This window comes from Taudactylus pleione, unplaced genomic scaffold (genome assembly GCF_031769625.1).
Source record: "Taudactylus pleione unplaced genomic scaffold, aTauple2 ptg000086l, whole genome shotgun sequence".
Lineage (NCBI taxonomy): Eukaryota > Metazoa > Chordata > Amphibia > Anura > Myobatrachidae > Taudactylus > Taudactylus pleione.
The window spans coordinates 3,910,336-3,933,818 of record NW_028284488.1 but is presented as its reverse complement, the minus strand read 5'-3'; the positions used below and the strand labels follow the sequence as shown (position 1 = coordinate 3,933,818).

General features: G+C 46.3%; 1 protein-coding gene across 2 annotated transcripts in view; it reads right to left on the bottom strand.

Annotated features, from left to right (window-relative positions):
- The window catches only part of STRIP2 (striatin interacting protein 2), a 149,304-nt gene that overhangs the window by 51,079 nt on the left and 74,742 nt on the right, over window positions 1-23,483 (bottom strand). For both annotated transcript variants that reach the window (XM_088468667.1, XM_088468668.1), the window contains exons 15-16: window positions 17,159-17,256; window positions 7,304-7,430 (exon numbers count right to left, since the gene is read on the bottom strand). In XM_088468667.1, the coding sequence (XP_088324793.1) occupies window positions 7,304-7,430; window positions 17,159-17,256 (225 nt within the window). The remainder of the gene's footprint in view (window positions 1-7,303; window positions 7,431-17,158; window positions 17,257-23,483) is intronic.

Genomic DNA, 23,483 nt, shown 5'->3' with positions numbered 1-23,483 from the left:
TGGACAAAGCACAGCAGGAGTCACAGGAGGTAGAGAGGATGAACACAGCACAGCAGCCACTGGATACCTTAGCCTAGACTGGAGTCAGTGTGAAATGGCGCCCAAATAACCACGGGAGGGACTTATGTAGAATCCAAAACCAGCGAGACTCCAACTCCGGGATGGTGACATTTTGCCTCGATTTGGAATCCGAGCAACGTGGGAACACCTGAGCCGCCATTGGATCAGCGAAGTTCGAGTGGGCTCAGTTTTCAGAAAACCGAGCCTGTACATCTCTAGATGTGACTAAACTAAAGTTGCACTTATTTATCAAACATGAATTACCTCTATAATAATGAGTGTTGTAGATACAGCCCTGCTTCTACAGTGGTATGACCATGCCTGTTTAGCCTGCATTGCTGCTATGCTTCAGCTACATTCTATTTAAGTTGCGCTGTGACATGAAGAGAACATGGTTTGAATGGAATTGAAAAAAAAAAAAAAAAAAAGAGAAAGATCCCTATGTTAATCACAATGGCTGTTCAGAGGGCTACTTGGGACAATGCAGGATCCATAAATATATTAACCTGGTCTTATTCCAATTATTCTATTGCTGAACAGAGTGGAGGGAATCCAGAAGTGAAACGCCCGTATGCATGAACACGTAATGCAAAGGGACTTTTAGGTGGGCACCACACAGACTCTAGCACAGTGTCTGGTGCATCTCTCATGGGTGCATGGTGTGTGGCACGGGGTCCCCTGTGACCCATGGGCCTGTGTGCACTGCATCCCCTGTACCTACTACAGATACGATACTGACTTCAACAACAAATCATGTTCCACTCTCATGTATGTATAACTGTTTACTGTGACGTAGGATCCGTCTTACATAATCATTAGTGTGATTTTTTAATCATTCCATCATTTTATCTATTGAAAGGTTTTTGTCTCCCTGGTCAGTAACCTGAACTCTGACATTTCCAAGGTACTTAGTTGCCTGAATTACATGTGGATTACAGTAATTCTGTGAGAGATCTGGTGACAGATAGGAGAACTCAAAGTTTCTTTCTCCATGTCTCTCGTACTACTCTTGCCGTGTTTCTCCCTCTGTGTTTCCCTTGGTCATGTAGCAGTGACACCGTCGTTCTGGCTACAGATGACCACTGAGAAAGATCATTACTTAATGTTACATAAAACATTCTGATGGATTAGGGCAGCAGTTTACAGTTCTTTAAATCACATTTCTGTATCTATAGATGCCTCCCAGTCAGTATAAAAACAAAGCTTTACACGCTGGGTGGGATGCATCAAGCATTGCATTTTGGATGCATACCGGCGTTTAGTAAGACCGTATATGCATGTACATTTTAGCAAATGATAGCTCTGCCGATAAGAGCTGTCCTTTGCGGTGCGGAGACTTCCAGATCTATGACCCAGAAGTCCCCCAGGAGTACATCTGCGCATGTGCAGCCATCGTCCAGGGCATGTGTGGGCCCTGGGAGGGATCCTATGGTTCCTTCGCGGGCAAAACTTGCAACAATAAGATAGGCTTCTATTAGGCTTCACCTTCCCCGGAAAGCACTCGGTGCATACGGTAATTGCGGTCAAGCCTCCAAAAACTGCATTTTTGGAGGTCTGACCGCATTTTTCAACATAGTGCAACCGGCCCACGAAGTTGAACAACTTAACAATTGCTCAATGTTTCCTCATTCTGATAATTATGATAAGAAATACATGAGACTTAACTGAACAGTGAAAGCTAAAGGCTCACTATGAGACAGGCTCAGGTTCTTATGAGACAGGCTCAGGTTCTTATATAACCTTGGGAGTGATATTTGTGTTCTAGACATGTTTTTATTTTTAAATTCAATAATTTTTTATTATTTTAAAGTTATACATAACAGACTAAATAATCTAACTAAAAATATACAGTATGGCAGGTATAGGGAAACAAATGTGACAAGCAATATATTGGCATAATACAATGTAGTAAAATAAAGGAGATTACATAATAAACATGATATACAATATAGGCCACATCACATGTTCAGATGACAGTAAGAGCCCGAAGGCGCCTTTCAGGCCCATATAGTCTGATAAGGATACTCAAACATCACGCCACTTCCAGATATATTACTTTCATAGCAAAACATTACAAAATATCAAATATAAGAAAAACTGCCACATCTGCCTAGATAACAAAGCTACAAGATTTGGGTGTGTATAGAAAAAAAAAAGGGGAAAAGTAATATACCAGAAGGGAAGTAAACAATAGACATAAAATAAAAACAAGGGAAATATAAAGATTTACACCCATCGTAAATATAAATCCAATCTGTCATCTCCCTACACCACCATGCCAACCTACCCCATCCCTAACTACAAACTAACATATATTCAACCCCCCAACCCAAATAAAGGATATTAATACTAAATATTAGACTGGGGCAATATATTATATGTCCATGAGCCAGTTACGGCCCAGCTCCCAGGCACAAAAGGAGAATGAAAATAAAATCCCTCCGGCACATGAAGGCAGAGCAAAATTTAGACTGGACACTAGAGATTTAAACAATCAGAGCAACAGGATATACATGTATACATCAGAGAAAAAAATATATAATCTAAACATACATAGTCAGCATCCATAGTATAGTCAAACAAAAAAACACCAGAAAAGGTATCAATAATACAGCAAAAAAATCAATGGTTTCCAATATACTAATCAGGCCAAGCTTCAGCCCCCTGGGAAATAATTAAAAGAGAAATAATCCCAGACCAGCCTACCCAAGAACAAACATAATCCAAATAACAAATTTCCATCACATCCGGTAGGAACAGATATCGAACTTTTGGAAGAGCCAATGAAGAATTCAAGTATCCAGACACTGAGAGATCGTCAAACTTGGGAAGAAACACTTCAGATCCAGAAAGTGAAGGAGAAAATGGAGTACCAACGAAACATCCAACAATGGCGGCAGATTGTATCTGAGGCTTGAAGGTGGTCAGACAGCCATCAACCCCCCCATACTAGGATCATAGCCCTCCGTTTCAGTAAGCTGAACTTCAGTGTAAGGCATATCATAACATGACGGAGAGAATTCAAAGTGTACTTTCTCCACCCTTTAAGGAGAAGTTCCATATTGTTTATAGAAATCATAGCCACCTAAGGAGATATTCGTAGAATCAGATATGTATCAAAAACAGGAGAGTAGGATAATACAATACTTCACTACACTGCACTCCAGGGCACTCAGCATAACTAGCAAGAGATCCACCTTCAGCCTGCAGTGCTTTGCTGATGCAGAGTAGCGCTTCAAAATGGAGTCCGGGTTTGGAAACCACAGGTTCAGAAAGGTCACCAACAATCTACTCACAGCAAGGAGATTGTCATCCACTGACCGGCATAAATATACTCCCAATAAAGGAAACAGAAGCAGCAGCAACCACTTATTCCTCAGACGCCCACAGAGAATTGTGAACAGACAGGAGCAGCGTCTTCCACCTTCTCACTCACCCAGGACACCGATCAGAAGGGCTGTGGAATCAGCGCCAGAGCTAGAAACTACAGCAGTCACCGAAGCCGGATCTAAGATGGCGCCTGCGATGAGGAGATGCTGCAGGGGGAAAGTAACTTTGCCTACAGCACAGCAGCCATAGGAGACAGGCAGGTCGAGGGACTTCAGGAGCGTGGAGGGGTAAGTTAACAACAACGTGCCGAAGTAAGAGTCCGGTCAGAGCGTACAGGATATTAATACCGGATGACTGGGCCTAGGAGCTGTAATATCAGCCTCCTTCTCCTAGCTCGTCTTGGCCACGCCCCCCTGCTCTAGACATGTTTTTCTTTTATCCAGCAGACAATGCTCTATATGTAAATCCACAGCGGAAATATCATACTGACACATGGAAAAAAGCAGGACGCCAGTGCAATATATGTCCATTCTTGTGATCAGATTGTACTCTGGACTCTTAAACCCCTCAGGAGCACATGGAATGTAAAATCTCTTGGATTTAAACATTTAATGTTCTGTATAAATACCATAATTAAATATTATGTGCATGTATAGTCCCAAGATATTTCATTATGATATGCACATATTCCAAAATATGGAATATTCCATTATCCAAAATACCCCTGGTCCCAAGCATTTTGGATATCGGAGACTCAAACTTTATTATCAGCAATAAAATATATACAAAATTTGATAATGCCTGTGGACTAGATACTGGTGAATGATGTCTCCAGCATGAAAGCTTTCATCACACAATAACCTCATCTGCATTCTAGGGCCTGATGCAGTAACCTTCATACTGGTGATAGGTAGCAAGTGATGATCTGCCGACATTCAGTAGCTGCCTGGAGTAACTGGACATAATGTTGGACGGAGACAAAGTAAATATATCTGTAGTCTGCTACTGCCTCATGATAATTACAGGTAAACATTTTGCATAGACAACAAAAACAACAGTGACACCTGGATGCGCAAAATATTCTAGAAGGATTTCCCGTGGACCTTTCTTTGCTTTTTATTTCTTCATTTTAAAGTATTTGTGGAAGGAGCAGCGTTACTTCCCATGCAAGGTGCAATAACTTACTTGAATTAGTTTTCCTTTTTATAAACAAAAACACATTTAAATTATCCATCAGAGAGGGGGCGGGATACATTAAGTATTGCATTTTTCATGCGATGCATTCCGCCACTCTTAAAAACGCTGGTATGCATGAAGATTTGCGAGTAAAATCGCATAGGGCAGCTCTCCCGATAAGAACTGTTCTTTTAGATAGAGGGACTTCCAGGTTTATGACCCAGAAATTCCCAGAACGACATGCGCACCCCCGGGGGTGCTTGGAGGGATCTGATTGAATCCTTCTCACATCACTATGCGAAAAGAAACCCATAGGCTTCTACTGGGCAACTCCATCTTTAGATGCATTACCTCCATTCTAGCCAGGGCCGGACTAGGACTTAAAATAGGCTTTGGCGTTTAAAGAACACACAGGCCCACCTCGGTGTCACCATCTGGCTCCTGACAGACTCCTTCCCGTACTATCCCTGACACCTCCTTCTTAGTCTATGCTATTACACATATAATTCATATTAGAACATCATACAAGTGTACATCATTCTCTGTATTAATCTCATCCTGTAGGGGATTCAAACATGTGCAAATAGTCAGATATTTGGTAGGTTTCTGTTCGGTAAAGCTGGCACTTCATTGGTGTAGGTCACACACAAAGAAAAGTTAAGGGATTTTCCAATTGACCAAGCCCTAGCTTAACAGTTAAAGAGGATTAAATAGTGTTTATTGAGGATTTTTTTAGGGCAGGGGTGCTGAACACAGAGGACACATCTCCGAACACCAAAGCAGAGTCGTTACTACACATTTTGGTGCCCTCTGTATGTAAAGAGCTTTGGTGCCCCCCCCATACCTCAAGCAGACAGAGAGCACACGTTGAAAAATAAAAAGGGTGTGGTCTCGCTGGCAAGGGGTGTGACCACACAATAGTACCCCCAATGTAAATAATGCCATACAGTAGTACCCCTTAGTCACATTACACCTCACAGTAGTGCCCCTTATGTTACATTACATAGTAGTGCCACTTACACATTATGCCACACACAGTAATGCCCCTTACACATTATGCCACACACAGTAATGCCCCTTACACATTATGCCACACACAGTAACGCCCCTTACACATTATGCCACACAGTAATACCCTTTATACATTTAGCCAACCGCCCATACACTTGAGGCAGTGGCTGTCGGTGACTGACAGCACAACTTGGCGGGCACATGCAAATGTCTGCCCAGTTGTGACGTCAGTCACGACACATGGTGCCACGATTAGTAAGGGTGTGTACACTTACCAATTGTCAGATAGGATGGTGGATTGCCCGGATGGCTGATCTATCATCCTAGAGTGTACCCAGCTTAAAAAGTAGTCTTAGAAATAAACTCAGGGGGCTTGCTTATCAAACTGAAAAAGGCTCTTTTGCAGGATAAGGCAGGTGCTATTGTCTTCACCTGTATTGTCTGGCTCCCTTTTAGTCTGTCTGCATATACTGTACCAACCCATTCATACATATCCCCATTTTCTCTTTTCTATCTTCCTTATGACTGCCCTTAGTAAACATAAAAAGGTCACAGCAAAACCCCCATAACACTACTGAAAATAATAAACCACGTACAGTACCAAAAATGTTTTACTTCCATTAAATATGCAATTAACTACTCTACAAATATTATATATGTTGACATACAGCGGATAGTGAAAATAAATTATCAATCACACCAAAACAAATGAAGGTTTGGTTGATTTGACCCTTTCAGTCTCAGGGGCTTTAAATTGTGAGATCTTCATCTTCAATTTTACTTATTTTGAAATAAACTGTCAAATAATAAATATGCTCCATAATATGGTTATCAAGTTTTGACCCGATAGTAATTTGTTATTGCCACCATAACAAATTATAATTATCACCCCAATCTATTAAGAATCATATGTAGAATAGGAGCCCACCCTTGCGATGTGTTAGAAGTGAAGCGATCAATAATGTGATCAACTTTCCTTCTCCTTTGGGACCCCGCTGCGCTACTGCCCATACACAGTCTGCTGACCACACATGTACGAGCTCCCATTGCCGTGGAGGGATCCTACAGATCCCTCTCCCAATAACTATTGAAGAATGTGGCTTATAGGCTATAATGGCTAGCGCCATCTGGAGATGGCATTAGCTACTGGGGCCAAGCTCTAGAATGCGAAGCATACTGGAGCTTGGTATATTCAGTAATTAAGAAGCCTCCCATAGAAACCACATTGGTTGCTATGAATATTGACGGGACCACACAGGCGAGACCATCACTACTGGGCAGAATAATGAGAGGCGACCACACAGGTGCCTTCGTAGGGTATTGTGCCCTCCATAGTCACCACAAAATGAGGCGGCACTCAAAGACTACAAGATTAGTGAAAATCCTGATGAACGGCAGTCTGTCCCCGAAACATAGATGTCCAGTAAAGCACTAAATGTTCACTAATCTTACAGTATTTGAGAGCCGCCTCATTTTGGGGTAAATATATATTACTAATAAATATAGTAAATAAATATATAACAGATTCCTTTTTTGCAACAGGGCTACATGCAAAAGCAGTCAGTATTTACCCTGCATGCAAAAATTTAAATGTATTTTCACCCCTTGATTTGCAACATGGTTTGTTCCAGGCGTAAAGTTTTTTTTTTTTTTTTGCTTTGTTTCAAACTCAAAATCAGACCCAATAATCTTCCAGTGGGTAGATGTGCAAAGTTACACAGCTCACCTGGTAGATGTGGTTGAGCTTAAAGTGTTTCAGCAGCAGCAACAGAAGAGCAGATACACTCTTCACAATGATCTCTTTGTGACGATTCACATCGATTCCCAGCTTCATGCTTTGTAGAACAGTGATTCTGGGAAACACAAAAAATAAGAGTTATGGTATAACATACCTTTGTTAACTCTTTTTCTTCGAGGTCCATGGGGTCCACAGCCATTACGTTGGGGTATGAATCCTGGTCACTAAACAGTTAACACAAACTAGCTCTCTGCTCCCAGGATGCTCCGGGGTTCCTCCTCATATACCCCACCCCCTGCCTCAGGTATCCAGTTCGTTACCAAGCTTAAGCAGGCGGAGACAAACAAAGGGTAAGAAAGAAGAAACCCATAACTCATGAGTCCAGACTCTCAAGAGGAGAAACTACGGAAACCTCCACCAGAACTACAGGTGCATCTGGGTGGGTGTCCTGTGGACCCCATGGACCTCGAAGAAAAAGAGTAAACAAAGGTATGTTATACCATAACTCTTATTTTCTTCTTCAGGGTCCATGGGGTCCACAGCCATTACGTTGGGGATATCCCAAAGCACTAAACCTACGGGCGGGGACGCTCCTGATTCTCGGAAGAGAGGAGAACCCTATGCCCGAAGGAGGCATCCTGAGAGGCAAAAGTGTCAAAGGCATAACAATTGACAAAGGTGTGGACGGAAGACCATGTGGCTGCCCTGCAGAAGTATTCAGCAGAGGCACCCCAGCAGGCCGCCCACGAAGGCCCCACCGACCAAGTGGATGTACCTTTACTGAGTCTGGCACCACCAGACTAGTCTGACCTGAGGAATCGTCATATGAATCCATCTGACCAGCGTCCGCTTATCGGCTGGCCAGTCTTATGACTGCCATACAGTACAAAAAGGAACCTACTTCCTCATGCTGTTGGCGTGATTCACATAATTATGTAGCGCACGGCCAACATCCAAGGAAAGCCTCACCTACCGACAGGCTTGTAGTCTGAAAGCTGGGACCACAATCTCTACATTCATATAGAACCAGAATACCACTCTTGGAAGGTATTCCGCCCTAGTATGAAGTACCACTCTCTTCCGATGACTAAGTATAACGGGAAAGCGGGAAGAAAGTGCTGCTAGATCAGAGACGCTCCAGTCTGATGAGAAGAACATACTCGAGAAATCTAACCCCCTAGGGCCACATTCTCTCAGTTCACCCCAGAGAACATACAAAGTTTTAATAACTGCAGCCAGAAGTAAGTTTCTTATCCTCTGAACTACAGAACATCCTTTCTTCAAGGCAGAGGTCTGAAGAACCATGCCGTCCAAGATGGAGGAGTCAGGTCTAGATACAGGAAGGGATCCTGTATTAACAGGTCCGACCTTAGCCGAAGAGGCCACAGAGTGTCTATGGAGTGACTCTGCAGGTTGGCAAACCAGCAGCTCTGGGTCAAGCAGGGGCCATCAGTATTACTGTTGCATATTCCCGTTAACCCTTAGAGGGAGGGAAAGCGGGTGAAGCAAATACGCTAGTTTGAAGTTCTACTCTACTGCCAGAGCATCCACAAACACTGTGCCCGTACCTGGGGACCCTGTGCTTGTGACTCAAAGCCATGAGGTCTACCTCTAGAAGACCCATCCATCCACAAGGCTCTGAAATACCTGTGGATGAAGAGCCCACACTCTCTGGCGCGTATATCCTGCTGGCCTAGGAAGTCCACTTCCAAATTAAGGACTCCTGGTATGAACACAACCGATCTCGCTGGAAAATGACATTCTGCGCCCTGACAGAGAAAGACTGCCCTGAAACCGGCTTCCAATCTCCTATCAGTGGAACATTTAAAGGCGAATGCCAATGGTACTGGAAAGGGATATAAGGCCTCAACCTTTCTGGTAATATGGATTTTCCTGCCCGGAGAAAACTCCCTACTACGTTCCCTACAACCCCTGGTATCTCAGGTGGTCTCCCATCCAAGTACTAACTGGGCTCAATGCTGCCTAGCCATCAAGATCAAACAATCTTGGGCATGTCCAGTATGGTCTGGCTGTAGTCAGATTTGGGAGGCTTTCCCAACTTTCTGGCATTAGAACACTGGAGCCTCTCCTTATACCGGCTCCACAAGCATCGCTTTGACCCCTCTGATCAGGGAGGAGACGTACTGTTGGAAGACGGTCTTCCTCTCTTGAGAGTGACTCCTGGGAGGAGACCCGTGCCTAGACACCAGAAGATGTACCAGAATCTGAGGGCTGGACGGAGCGTGAGACCGACCGCCTTCTGATTCTTTTGGCTGCACTAGCCCAGCTGCTTGCCATAACTGCTGGAAGGCTGCTAAGGACGAAGTCACCTTTTGATCCGAGTGAGCACACATGTCCCTCCAGGACAGATGCCCAGGAAGCCTAAACATGGTAGGTTGCAGCTGCTGAAGATACCTTAATATCAGGGTTAGCGCAGGAGTCGCCAATCTGTCCACAACCTGCGCTATGATCTGGTAGATTTGACTACTGTGGTGACTCTTTAGAACAGTGACCACCACAACTCATTTATATTAAGTCCAGTAAGGTCTCTCCCATCGCCCCTCTCTGTGGCCTAGTCCGCGTAAGGGGCCGATGCCATCTGGTCTTTGGCTGCAAAGACCTAGCAGCCTGTAGTAATTGTTGACGGCTACTAAAGATGATGCCTGCCTCAACCACTGCCTACAGCATCTGGTATTCCCAGGTGGTCTCCCATCAAAGCACCAACCAGGACCAACACGGCATAGCCTCCAAAGTCAGATGAGACTGGGCATGTCCAGTGTGGTATGGCTGTAGGTGAAATGTCCATTCATGATGGAAATAGAGGGCATAACCATAGGGGCTGCTGCTACAGGTCACACATGCCACCAACTCAGGGGTCCCAGCCATCTGTCTTACCATTTCATTGGACATAAAAGGTTTATCCAATGTCTAGTATTAATGTGACCATCATTTTACATCCAATGTACCCACGTATCTTTGTAGCGGGTTACATGAGGAGAAACAGCAGTGATAGACTTATGCTGACAAGGCAGCATAATACAGCCAATTCCATAAGTCACATGTAATGCACATGATACATAATTATATATATACACACATATATACATATACACGCATATTCAGTGTTCATACACACTAAGGCCCTCATTCAGAGCCGTTCGCTATTTGCGGTCGTTCAAAAACAAGGGGTGGCTATTCAAATGATCCGTTCGCACATTGCAGTCTGTTCACACCTCTTAGTCTGAACGAGCGAGCAAAACATATGCTCGTTTATTTGTTAAAAACGCCCCCTGGCCGCTCGCACCATACGTCATGTCCGCTATTTATTAGATTAATCGAGTACATCGAACAGGATATGAACTGCTCGCTATTCTTGTGGTTGGTTTTTTCAACCGCTATTTTGCGAGCAGTTCTGAGTTAAAAAAAACCAAGTGACGTGGTCAATGACGCTGCTATATTAATTATGCACACCCATAAAACGCCCGTTTTGACCTTTAAGCACGCCTGCGTTCTGATCTCCACTCCCCGTTTTCAAGCACCTTCCCCTGTTACCACCCACATACGCCTCATTCTGTCACTCAAAATAGCAGGCACTCGCTATATTGCGTACAAACGATTTTCAGCCGCACTGACTGGTTCGCGCATGCATACTAAAAACCGTACGCATGCGCAGATGTGCGAACACCACTCGGAACGAGCGTACTGCCGCTAGCGAGTGGCTCTGAATGAGGGCCTAAGCTCTCTGGCCAACTACCAAACACCAGGTAGGATCTAGAGCTCTGTATGACCTGATCACCGGAGTGGAGGCATATATACATACATGCAAAAATTTTTTTAGTCAACTACAAACATCCGACAAGGCTAAGTAGGACATCAAGCTCTGTATAACCTGGCCATCCAGAGAGGCACCCAGGAAGATGAACCAAATCTCCTGAGAACATTTGCAAGTAACCTACTACAAGCGTCGGCTTACAGAAAACATACGTGTGAAGCACTCTCTAACCCCTAACCACAGTTTAGGGGTTTCAGGAAAATAAAATTTTTAACAGTAGCACATTCATGCCTAACTGACCAGTTTTGCAAATCTACCTGTAGATTTGCATCAATCTGTACTGAATCCAAGCAACAAAAGTTGTCAGGATTCCAATGTTATGCACTTTCCTGGGAACAAGGCATACTCAGGGATAGCCAACTTCATCCCCCCCCCCAAATCAGTACTGAACTCAGCTGAGTCTTCCTAATTAGGAGAGAGGGGGGATGGGCAACCCAGCCCTACCAGTATATGTGAATTAGAATATAGCCTACAGCTGGGGCCAATGTAATGTGTTCATCTTCACACATACAGGGGTATTCAATATGGGGGCGATAAGTCCGTTTTTGCGTTAATATCGGAGGTATGACGTCATTATCGCAGGTTTTACTTTTACACCGTATTCAATTTCAGAGACTTATCGCATTTTTGAAAAGTCGAAGTTAAAAAACGGGGATACGTTTTCACCATTGAATAGGTGTCGAAAAAAAGTGCAGAATTGGGGTTTAGGGGTGCAGGCTTAAAAAAAATAGCCTGCACCCTTCAGAATGACCCCTTGAAACGATCTGTGTCAAAAAAAAAAATCGGGACACCCCAAAAAAAGCACTTTGAATTTGGGGGCCAAAAAAAAAAATGTTGGGGAACAAAGTTAAAAAATAGCGAACTTGACTCTGGGGGGGTCCCCAAGTATGCCCCAGGTGTTTTTTCATTGCAGCTCCTTGCGCAAGTGGGTTTTTCACGATTTTTTCAAGTATGTTTAGCAACTTTAAGATATGCTGACCCCCATTTTCAAGTACCCCAAATTTGCTGGGCATAGTTATTTTTCCCCAAAAAAAATTCTAAATGCTCTTCTGCACCACTTTCTTCAAAGTCGCATTTATGCACTTGCCGTGGCTATTAGAAACCCCGACTTCCTTCAGGAGTTAAAAATGAGGGTACCCATAGTGATCCCCTATGTCTACACATCATTAGGAGTGTCCCTAGAATATTTCCCGAAAATTCCCGTTTTTGTTAACCTGTTAAAAAAAATGTGTAAAAATTTAGAAAAAAAATGACATAAGGTCCCCCCCCAAAAGCCAAACCAGCCACAGGCTAGCCAGCCAGTGGTGGTTTCTAAAAATACAGGGAACAAAATGTGTAGGGTTCCACCGTATTTTAGAAACCAACACCAGGCTGCAGGGACTAGTGCTGGTTTTAAATATAGGGGGCAAAAAAGATGTGGGGTACCCCCTATATTTAAGACCAGCACCAGACCCAACCGACCGGGGTGCAATGCCACAGCCCGGAGACCCAATCACCGGGGCTCCAGGTCCAAAGCATTACACCCAAAGTCGGTCAGCGCAAGCCGGTGATCTCGGGGGAGTCAGGGACCCCCCAAAAAAGGGTCCCCCCTCTCCCGAGCACCACAGGCTTAAGCTCAAGCCTGGGGCTCATCCCCATACCCCTGGAGCGGTGGGTATGGGGGTAATAGGGGGGCCAAATAATGTAAGACTATTGTACTTTACAGTGGAACTACAAGTGCCAGCATGCCTGCCATTTTGCACTTGTGGAACTACAAGTGCCAGCAGACATGCGGCACCTGTAATTTCACTGTAAAATAAATAGTTAAAAAAAGACAAAACACACACACCGTGCCCAGTATAAGTTTATTACATACACCTACCCATTCACAGGCTCCGGCTACTGACAGTTCCCACGTGGTCGAGTCACACCACGTGGGAACTGTCAGTTGCCGGAGCCAATCAGCGGGTGCTCTACAGTCGCTGATTGGCTGACGGGACTGCAATGCCCCGTGAGGTGCTGTCAGCGGCCATTCGGGAGCTATGTGTATGTGTGACAACACACATACACATAGCTAGTAGCGTGGATCGGGTAACACGTTTTTTTGTTTTAAAACACCCATGGATTACTGCGGAGACCAGCGCTGGATATAGGTGAGTATGAAATCTTTCTTGCAGGGCCAGCTACCATGGATCTCTACGTGGAGAAGGGGACAGATTCATCTGGTATAGGTAAGTATGTGTGAATGGGTAGGTGTATGTAATAAATTTATACTGGGCACGGTGTGTGTGTTTTTTTTCTTTTTTTAACTATTTATTTTACAGTGAAATTACAGGTGCCGCATGTCTGCTGGCACTTGTAGTTCCACAAGTGCAAAATGGCAGGCATGCTGGCACTTGTAGTTCCACTGTAAAGTACAATAGTCTTACATTATTTGGCCCCCCTATTACACCCATACCCACCGCTCCAGGGGTATGGGGATGAGCCCCAGGCTTCAGCGTAAGCCTGTGGTGCTCGGGAGAGGGGGAACCCTTTTTTGGGGTGTCCCCGACTCCCCCGAGATCACCGGCTTGCGCTGACCGACGGGGTGTAATGCTTTGGACCTGGAGCCCTGGTGATTGGGTCTCCGGGCTGTGGCATTACACCCTGGTCGGCTGGGTCTTAAACATAGGGGGTACCCCACGTCGTTTTTGCCCCCTATATTTAAAACCAGCACTAGTCCCTGCAGCCTGGTGTTGGTTTCTAAAATACGGTGGAACCCTACACGTTTTGTTCCCCGTATTTTTAGAAACCACCACTGGCTGGCAAGCCTGTGGCTGGTTTGGCTATTGGGTGGGGACCTTATGCCATTTTTTTTCTAAATTTTTACAGATTTTTTTTTACAGGTTAACAAAAATGGGAATTTTCGGGAAATATTCTAGGGACCCCCCTAATGATGTCTAGATATGGGGGATCACTTAGGGTACCCCCATTTTTAACTACTGAAGGAAGTCGGGGTTTCTAATAGCCGCGGCAGGAAAAAACACCTGGCAAAGCTATTTAAAAACACGACTTAGGGGGTCCCAGGCATATTTCCCAGAAATTCCCGTTTTTTTCCTTAAATGGGGTCAAGGGGCATTTTTAAAAAAACAGGGATAATTTTTCAAATCACTATAGCAAGTGAAAAAAATGCAGAATAGGGGTTTGGGGGTGTAGGCTTATAAAAAATAGCCTGTAGTTTTGGGAATGTCCCCTTAAAAGGAAATGTTAAAAAAAAAAATGTCCCCATAAAATCGGGACACCATTAAAAAAAATACAAAAAAAATTTTAGGGTTAAAAAAAAAAAAATTATGTAAAAAAATTACCAAACTAATGAAATTATTTCTGGTGGGGTCCCCAAGTATGGGGCAGGTGTTTTATTCATTGCGCAAAGTAGCGGCAGGTGCACAAATGCAGAATTTTTTAAAACTTACTTTAGGGACTTCAAAATATGCTAGTACCCATTTTCATGTACTCCAAATTTGATGGGACCACTTAAAAAAACGAAAAAAATAACCAAAGTGCTCTTCTGCAACACTTCTTCAATGTCGGGAAAAAAACACCTGCTGCGGCTATTTAAATCCCCGACTTTCATTTAAAGGCTAAATCAGGGGTACCCATAGTGATCCCCCATGTTTTTACAACTTTAGGGGGGGTCTTACAAATTTTTGATGGAAAAAATCGTAACTTTACGCAAATCCAACTTCGGAGGTTCCCGTTTTCGATAATTTTATATTGAATACGGGGATAAGCGGGAGCGCGCCCGATACTTGAAAGCAGAAAAAAACTCCGATATGAAACGTTAACTTCGGCAGTGAAGTTAACGTTTCATATTGAATACCCCTAATAGTCTTTCAGAAACAAAGGCAGCATAACTCAGCATTACTTAACGCATTTAAGCAGTACGTTTGTCATAGGCTATTAATCAAAAAGCACAGCAGCTTAATAGAATATTTGAGCCTGTTCAACCTGCCCTAAGCAAGGTATTTTTGTCCATAATCTGGGAAAAGGAAACCCAAGGGAGTTCCTATCCAGAAGCTGGGAGGTTTGTCTACTTAACACAGTAACCACATAATTCAGATTGTATGAAATCCTGTGGGGAAAACCCCCCCAGCACAGGGACCTTAGCCGCCTATCCTTCAGACTCTGAGACATAATAATGACAAGTTCTGAGTACACATGTGATTTTGTTTCACCCTAATTACCCACACACCCGTAGGAAAGGGTTAAGGGAAAAGACAGTGATAATTTGCAGGAGTCACAGTTCTTTTTACATAAGAAACAATCATGCATAAACACTCTGCGAGTCATATGCATATAAGCTCTCACTACCACAATCAGCCTGAGCTTAGGCAGGATAGAGCCCTGTGAAAACCTGAACCAGCAGTAGGAAAGGTATACAGGGAGACTGCCCAGCGTCCTGAAGGAGCAGCATTCAGAGAGCAACTGACATACAATCTGGCTGCCCTATGGAGGCTGGGAGTGGCAACTCACCATCACTGCGCCAGAGGACTGAACTAGTGTGTGGATTGGGGAAGGGGCCGCCGGGGAAGCGCACCTCCCCTATGCTGCTTGGACCCCTTACCTGGCGGTCTAATGTAGGAAACAAGCTGTATGCCTCCCAACTGCAGCTTAACCTGTAGGAAAAAGGTTAAGGGGAAAGACAGTGATAGTTTACAGGAGTCACAGTTCTTTTTCCATAAGAAACAGTATCCACAAACAACAATCACATGTCATGCATAAACACTCTGCGAGTCATATGCATATAAGCGCTCACTACCACAATCAGCCTAGGCTTAGGTAGGATAGAGCCCTGTAAAAACCTAGACCAGCAGTAGGCAAGGTATAAAGGGAGACTGCCCAACGTCCTCTCTTGTAGGAGCAGCGTTCAGAGAGCAACTGACATACACTCTGGCTGCCCTATACGGAGGCTGGGAAGCGCAATCAACTGTGCCAGAGGACTGAACTAGCGTGTGGATTGGGGGAGGGGCCGCCGGGGAAGTGTGCCTCCCCTATGCTGCTTGGACCTGCCCGGTAAACTGACCTGGCCACCGCCACAAGCCCCGGCTGGTCAGGAACATCAAATCCCGGCGGTCTAGGCTAGGAGAACAAGCCGTATGCCTCCTGACTGCAGCGCGCCTCTGGCCAGTCTCACCGCCAGAGGCCGGACCGTCACGTGGTCCCGGCATCAGCGGCCGCTGCGACCACCTGCTTACCTGCCATCCCCTTGATCCGGTTGCGGTCCAGGGCCAGAAAGCCCCTGCCGAAACCCCTGCCAAGGACCTGCCGAGGCAGCGGTGTGGCGCCGGAGGAGGTAGTTGCAGCGCGTGGCCGGTGCACCTCCAATCGGGTGCGAGGCTGCTTCCAGGACAGCTCAGACCACCCGCTGAGATAGAGAGTAAAACTTTTTTTTTTTGTTACTCGTCTGCAGGACTGCTCCAGCAGTCCCACTGTCTATGTGGTGAACACACCAAACAGGAAGAACTGGCTACCTGAGGCAGGGGGTGGGGTATACGAGGAGGAACCCCGGTGCATCCTGGGAGCAGAGAGCTCGTTTGTGTTAACTGTTTGGTGACCAGGATTCATACCCCAACGTAATGGCTGTGGACCCCATGGACCCCGAAGAAGAAAAGTAGATTGCGTGAAGTCCAACATTCTCGTAGGCGGAGGCGACAGCATGGATCATCACATGGAACGTAAATTCAATTGCTTTTCTGCCGACATGGTCCTATCTCTTTAGTTTACACAAAAAATTTTGTATTAAATTTGTTCTGCAATACTTCTAGGTCTACAAAATACGGATGCGTAGGTCTACAATCTAATAATCCCTAGCTATACACCCATTTTAATTTTGTTCACAATATGGAGATGGAATCATAATGAGACAGTTTAGCGTACCACCTATAGGCAGCTTTATTAATGAACTCAACATATTACAAAACTATACAATGGCATTTCATAGGCAGGACACCAGCTTTATTTATGCCACCAGACTCGCCTCCAATGGTACTTACGGCATTTCCTCAGGCAGCACATCAGCTAAAATATTGATGGAGTCAGTCTTGGTCTTAGAAGTTGGGGCAGCTGCCAGTAGTATCTTCAGCAGGGCAATCTGCCAGAGGATATGCATGCTTAGTTACAGATCACATAGACAGCATTATTGAAGTCTCCTTATTTTGGAACATGGGTCTTAACAGCAAATAAAATAATGACTTCTGTTGGACGTAACACAATGATATTACATGAACAAATGTTAAAATCATATTTCCTGTCTATTCACGAGTATTGGCAACAGAAGAGATCTGTACATCTGATCATTTCTGTGCTTTCCTAATTTCCAGGTGAGATGTGTCCTATTTGTGCTACTGTACATGGTATTGTGTGAAGATAATTTGCCAGATATTGTAATTACATTTACCTGCAACTTCCACATAGAGAATAAATTGTACAACAAGGCATGTTACTATACACTGGAAGACCAATAACAATTTTTAGGGGCATATTTACCACAATCCACATCTCAGATGCAGATGGGCTGTTATGTATTCGTATTGTGATATATGAATACATTGCAAGGATGTATCAAATATTGCAGTGTGTGACTGAGCATGCACCACCTGCTACCCAATCCCCCGAGTCCGCTAGCTCCTGCGCAACCTTTTCCTCAATCCTCTCCTCCGCTAAGCTAACAACTGTTCGCTGCTGCACCCAGTGACCTTCTCCTTCTCTCTGTGGCTCCAGTCAGGTGATCACATCCACATTCAATGCAGGAGGTACCAGACACATATCTAGCAGGCCAGTGCAGCGTTCCTTAGCTTCCATGGTATATGACCCACCAGTGTGTCCCTGCCAACACTACAACACCATACACAGTGCTTCACCTGGGCTAGTGACGTCGCTAATTGGACCCTGGAGGACTGGCTACATGTGGAGTGGTCCGATGAGTAAAGGTTCTAGTTGTTTTCGTGCTGATGGTAGGGTTTGGGTGTGGTCAGGGGCGCCATGAGAGAGAGCAGTTACTAATTACCTAGGTCCGGCGCCTCCCTCTTACTTCAAAGCAGCCCAGCATACGCTGCTGTGTGCTGGGCTGCACTGGGAGACTGCTCGCGGTTGGTAAGTAGCAGCCACAGCAGTCTTCTATGCCTGTGGGGAGAGCGATCACACTGATCGCGCCCCCCACTGGCTATGTGAAGGGCTGAGGGTCTCACAGCAGTCCCATCCCCAGCGCACAGCACCGCTGCAAAATTGTATTTTCTACCGCGATTGGGTCACACTCCCCTTCTTCCCCCGGGTCCGGCACGGCTCCCCTGGGTGTGGTGCAGACCCCATGAGGCCAATAAGGTACCGTGCAGGCTGGTGGTGGTTCCATAATGGTCTGGGGTGTGTGTTCATGTGGCATGGGTTGGGTCTGCCTAAACATGTAATTGACTGGTAACCGCTGCGTTGCATTGCTTTATGACCATTTGCAGCCCTTCATTGACTTCATGAAGTCAACTTCATGACTTCATATTCTACAAGGATGGAATATTCCAGCAGATTGAAGCACTGTGTCATCGGTCCCAAGTTGTCCAGAATTGGTTCAAAGAGCATTCTGGAGAGTTCTGACGAATGGTGTGGCCACTACATTCGCACGACATGAAATCCAATTGAGCATTAATAGGACATGGTGGAGAGGGTCCATTTGCACCAAAAATGCAGCACCTACAAATATCAGGGAGCTGTGGAAAGCTATACAGATGGCATGGGTCAACATCTCTCCAGAGGTCTTCCTTCCACCTGTGGAATCAATGCCAAGTCGAGTTTCTGCACTTCGACGGGCTAGAGGGGTTCCTATATGATACTAGGAATCTATTCCATGACTTTTGGCACTTCATTTTAGGTTAAATAGAGAAAGCCATCAAATAGGGTTAAGCTGGTGTAAGGTAATTGTAGTTTTGTATATTATAAGGGGATTTTTGGTTACTTATCGTTGAATCCTTTTCTCTGAGTCAGGCTGGGGGACACTGGATCATGGGGTTGTAGATGGGACTGCAAAGAGCTGGCACTTAAACAACTTTAAACTTTAACCCAAGCTCCTCCCCTCTGCAACCCCATGACTGCAGTACAACTTCAAAAGTGCCTGGTAAGGGAGAAGCAGTAACTCAGTGACACGGTTATACCCAACACCAAAAAATGGTACCATAGGGACCAACGTTGTAAAAAATACTACGCAACATGACTGAGCATGAGGGAGGGAACGCCGTGTTCCCCAGCCTGATTCAGAGAAAAGGATTCAACAGTAAGTAACCAAAAATCCCCTTTTCTCCTTCATCAAGGCTGGGGGACACTGGACCATGGGACGTTCAAAAGCCGCCTCCAGGGGAGGGAATGCTCAGGTTGCCTGACCGGAGAATTGTATGCCCAAAGTTGGTGTCGCCGGAGGTAAAAACATGAAACCTGTAAAAACGCGCAAACGTGTGGACAGAGGACCAGGTAGCTGCGCGACAAACTTGTTCAGCCGAGGCCCGGTGGCGCGCCGCCCAGGAGGTCGCCACAGCCAGAGTAGAATGAGCCGACACCTTGGCAGGTGCCGGTCGCCCGCATCGGAATAGGCCAGAGAGATAACAGAGCGAAGCCATCTCGCAATGGTCTGCTTCATGGCCGGCCAGCCATGTTTGTGGGCGTCGTAGAGGACCAGAAGGGAGTCCGTACGACGTAGGTCCGAAGTTCTGTCCAAGTTGATCTGCAGGGCCCAGACGACGTCCAACAGTGACAGATCGTCCCGGACCCGGGAAGGTTCCGATGGGGAAAACACAGGAAAAACTATTTCCTGGTTTAGATGGAAAGCCAAAAACAACCTTCGGTTGAAACGAAGGAACTGTTCGGAGAACAGCCAAATCGCCATGGAAGATGAGGAACGGTGGTTTTCAAGACAAAGCCCCCAACTCAGAGACCTGCCGAGCAGAGGCAATGGCCATGAGGAAAACCAATTTCCACGTGACAAATCTAAGGTCCAAAGGTTCAAAGGGAGCATGCTTGAGAGCAGATAGGACCAAGGTCAATTCCCACGGAGCCAGTGGCGGCTGAAACGAAGGTTGAACCCGCAACACTCCCTGCAAAAAAGTCCGAACCTCAGACAGGAGGGCCAGACGCCGCTGAAAATAGATTGACAGAAGCGAAATCTGTACTTTCAGCCCACTTCCAAACCTCCCTGAAGGGAAGCTAACAGCCTCGGAAGGCGAAACTGGGATGTATGAACTCCACGCCGTTCACACCACAAGATGTGTCTTATAGACCCTGTGGTAGTTGCTTGCCGAAACCGGTTTCCGAGCCCTCAACATGGTACGAACCCCTTAGCTTTGAAGAGTTCGGTCTCAACAACTAGGCCGTTAAAGCCAACCGAGGAAGGTCCTGGTGCCGGAACGGACCCTACAGGAGTAGATCTGGTCGCTGCGGAAAATGCCAACCGGACCCTACGGCCAGCCTGAGGACCGTGGCGAATCACGATCTGCGCGGCCAGTTCGGAGCCACGAGGATCACCAGAACCTGTTGCTCCCTGACCAATAGATGGCCTGAAGCTCCAGTACATTGATTGGTAGAACAGTCTCCGATGACGACCAGAGACCCTGAAGACAAAGGTTCGACGTCACCGCAACCCAACCACTGAGACTTCCGTCTGTAGTCACAATGACTCAGCTGGGAGTGACCAAGCAGCGAGTGGAAGTGGGCGTACTGGATGGTCTCGAAGGTAGAGACCATCGTACCCAGTAACTTCATGCACAGCCAGAGGGAGAGGCGTGGCACCGACAGTACCTTCGTGACCATATCCTGGAGGGCCCGGGCTTTGGGCTCGGGCAGGAAGACTCTTTGTAGAGATGTATCGAAGATCACCCCCAGAAAATCAGTCGCTGGCATGAGGTGAGACTTCTCGAAGTTCAGGATCCAGCCGTGATACTGAAGCATCTGCACTGTGTGGTCCAGATGGACCTGCAACCTTGAAGCCGAATCTGCTTTCACCAGCAGATCGTCCAAATAGGGAACGTCCGTTATCCCTTCCGCGTGCAGCAGGCTCTTCGTGATCTTCGTGAAGACGAATGGAGCTATTGCCAAGCCAAATGGAAGGGCCTGGAACTTGTACTGTGCCTGTCCGACTGTGAAACTGAGGAGAGAGTGGTGACCTGGCCAAATAGGCACATGGAGGTACGCATCTCTGACGTCGATCGCCGGCAAAAATTAGTTTGCAAACATCCTCTCGGTCACTGGAGAGATTCCATATGGAATCGGTCCACCCACAGTCTGGTGTTCAAAGCCCTTAGATTCAAAATCGTGCGATAGGTGCCGTTGGGCTTTCGAACCAGGTTGGAGTAAAAACCCTGTTTCCGTTGTGACGCCGGAACCAGAAAACAATAACTCCTTCTGAAAGTAGAGAACTGATGGCCTGGTCCAAGGCCATCCTTTTCTCTGTGTCCCTGGGAAGGGCCGTCACGAAAAAACATTGAGGTGGGGAACCCCTGAGGTTGATTAGATGGAGACAATGTCCCTCGATGCCACCCACCGGTCCCTCAATCAGAGGAGGCGGTCCCCTACCCCCGACCGGACTGGATGGGCAGAAACCCCGTCATGCGCTAGGCTTCTCAGGAGTCTTTGCTCCCGAGTGACTGAAAGCACCAGAAAACCTGCTGCGTGGAGCCAATGCCCTGCTGCCCCCACGGGCGGCCTGACCTCTAATCGATGCTCCCCCTCGAAAGGAAGAGCGAAAAGCACGGAACCATGGGCCACTACTTTTCTCTCCGGTTGCTTAGGCAATGATGGTATCCAATTCAGAGCCAAACAGGATACCCCCACAAAAAGGGAGAGATTCTACAGAACGCTTGGATTCAGCATCAGCCTCCCAGGCGCGGAACCAGAGCCGAGACGGCTGTAGCCAAAACCCTGGAGGACACCTGAGCACCATCCTGGACGGCCTCACACACATATTCCGCTGCCCCACGAAGCTGCTCCGCCAAATCCAGTAACGCATCTCTGGACAAGTCACTCTGAAGTCCAGCAACCAATCTGCCGGCCCATGTCTCCATGGCCTGGGTAACCCAGACAGAGGACAGCAAAGGGCGAATTACAACCCCCGAGCCAATGAAAATGCCAATTTTTTATCCAGCGGATCCTTGAAGGATGCCGAACCCTGAACTGGAAGTGCAGTGTGTTTGGACAAACGTGCCACAGCCGCATCCATCTTGGGAGGCTGTTTCCACTTAGCGACCTGGTCCGTCAGAAGCGGGTAAAGGGCTGCAAACTTAAGAGGGATGGAGAACTTCTTATTCGACGTCTTCCACGCCTCGTCAACGAGATCAGAGAGGTCAGAGTAAGCTGGGAAACAAACGATCCTCTTACGCCTATGCTTGAACGGTCCCAACGCTTCTGCTTGGGTATCCAGGTCCAGGCAGTCCAGACACTGTCTCACCGCCGTAATGAGGTCCTCCACTCCTTGACCCATGTCTTTCCTCAGTGGCCTCCAGGATGGCCTGCTTCAGACACCAGGAGCAGCCTACGCAGTAAGGAAATGCTGTGTAGGAGCCTTCCATCTGCAACCATGAAGTGGGGGGAACTAGCGTTTATACGCTCCACCCCCCGCTTAACGGAGATAGCTAGAGGCTTCTCCCATCAAGTGTTACTCCACTCTGTGGGGAAAACATTTGGTCTGCCCGAGAAGCTGGTGGCCTGTATCCAGGACTCTCTCCGAAGTAGCCACCGTCACACAGCCCGGAAAAATGGCGCCGCCAACCAGGACTGCGCTGTCCCCCTGCGCCCTCTACAAGGGTGCGGGCACGCACTGTCCCCGGGCCCTGACGGTCTCTGTAAGCATGCTTTCAAAAAATAAATACATTTTTTTTAAAAGTTACAAAAAGAAAAATAGCCCTCAGCTAACAAAGGGCTGCCAAGCAGCCCTCCTAAAATGCGCCTTACTCTACACTACACTGCATTCATGGGCTTGCAGAGGGGAGGGGCTTGGCTGATGCTAGCAGAGTAGCACAGGACCTGGTGGCTCACTTAAGTTGCGCTGCGTGGCGTATTGAGGCTAGGTGTATGAGGACACATCTGTATAGTTGAGCACCTTAAGCATTCACAAACATTTATATGCTATTTCGCATGTGGTCTGCACTTATGTGTATTTTGTTTTGATCACAATTTTATTGTTTTATGCAAAACTAGCGACCGACCCCGGCTTCTCACAGAAGCAATTTTCAATCTACGGCAATAGCGTTTTTTTAACCAAGTTCTTGTAGACAACATTAGTCATTTTTCATCCTGACGTCAACATAAAGGGATTTACTTTTGATGTAACACACAAAAGGGCCACATAAA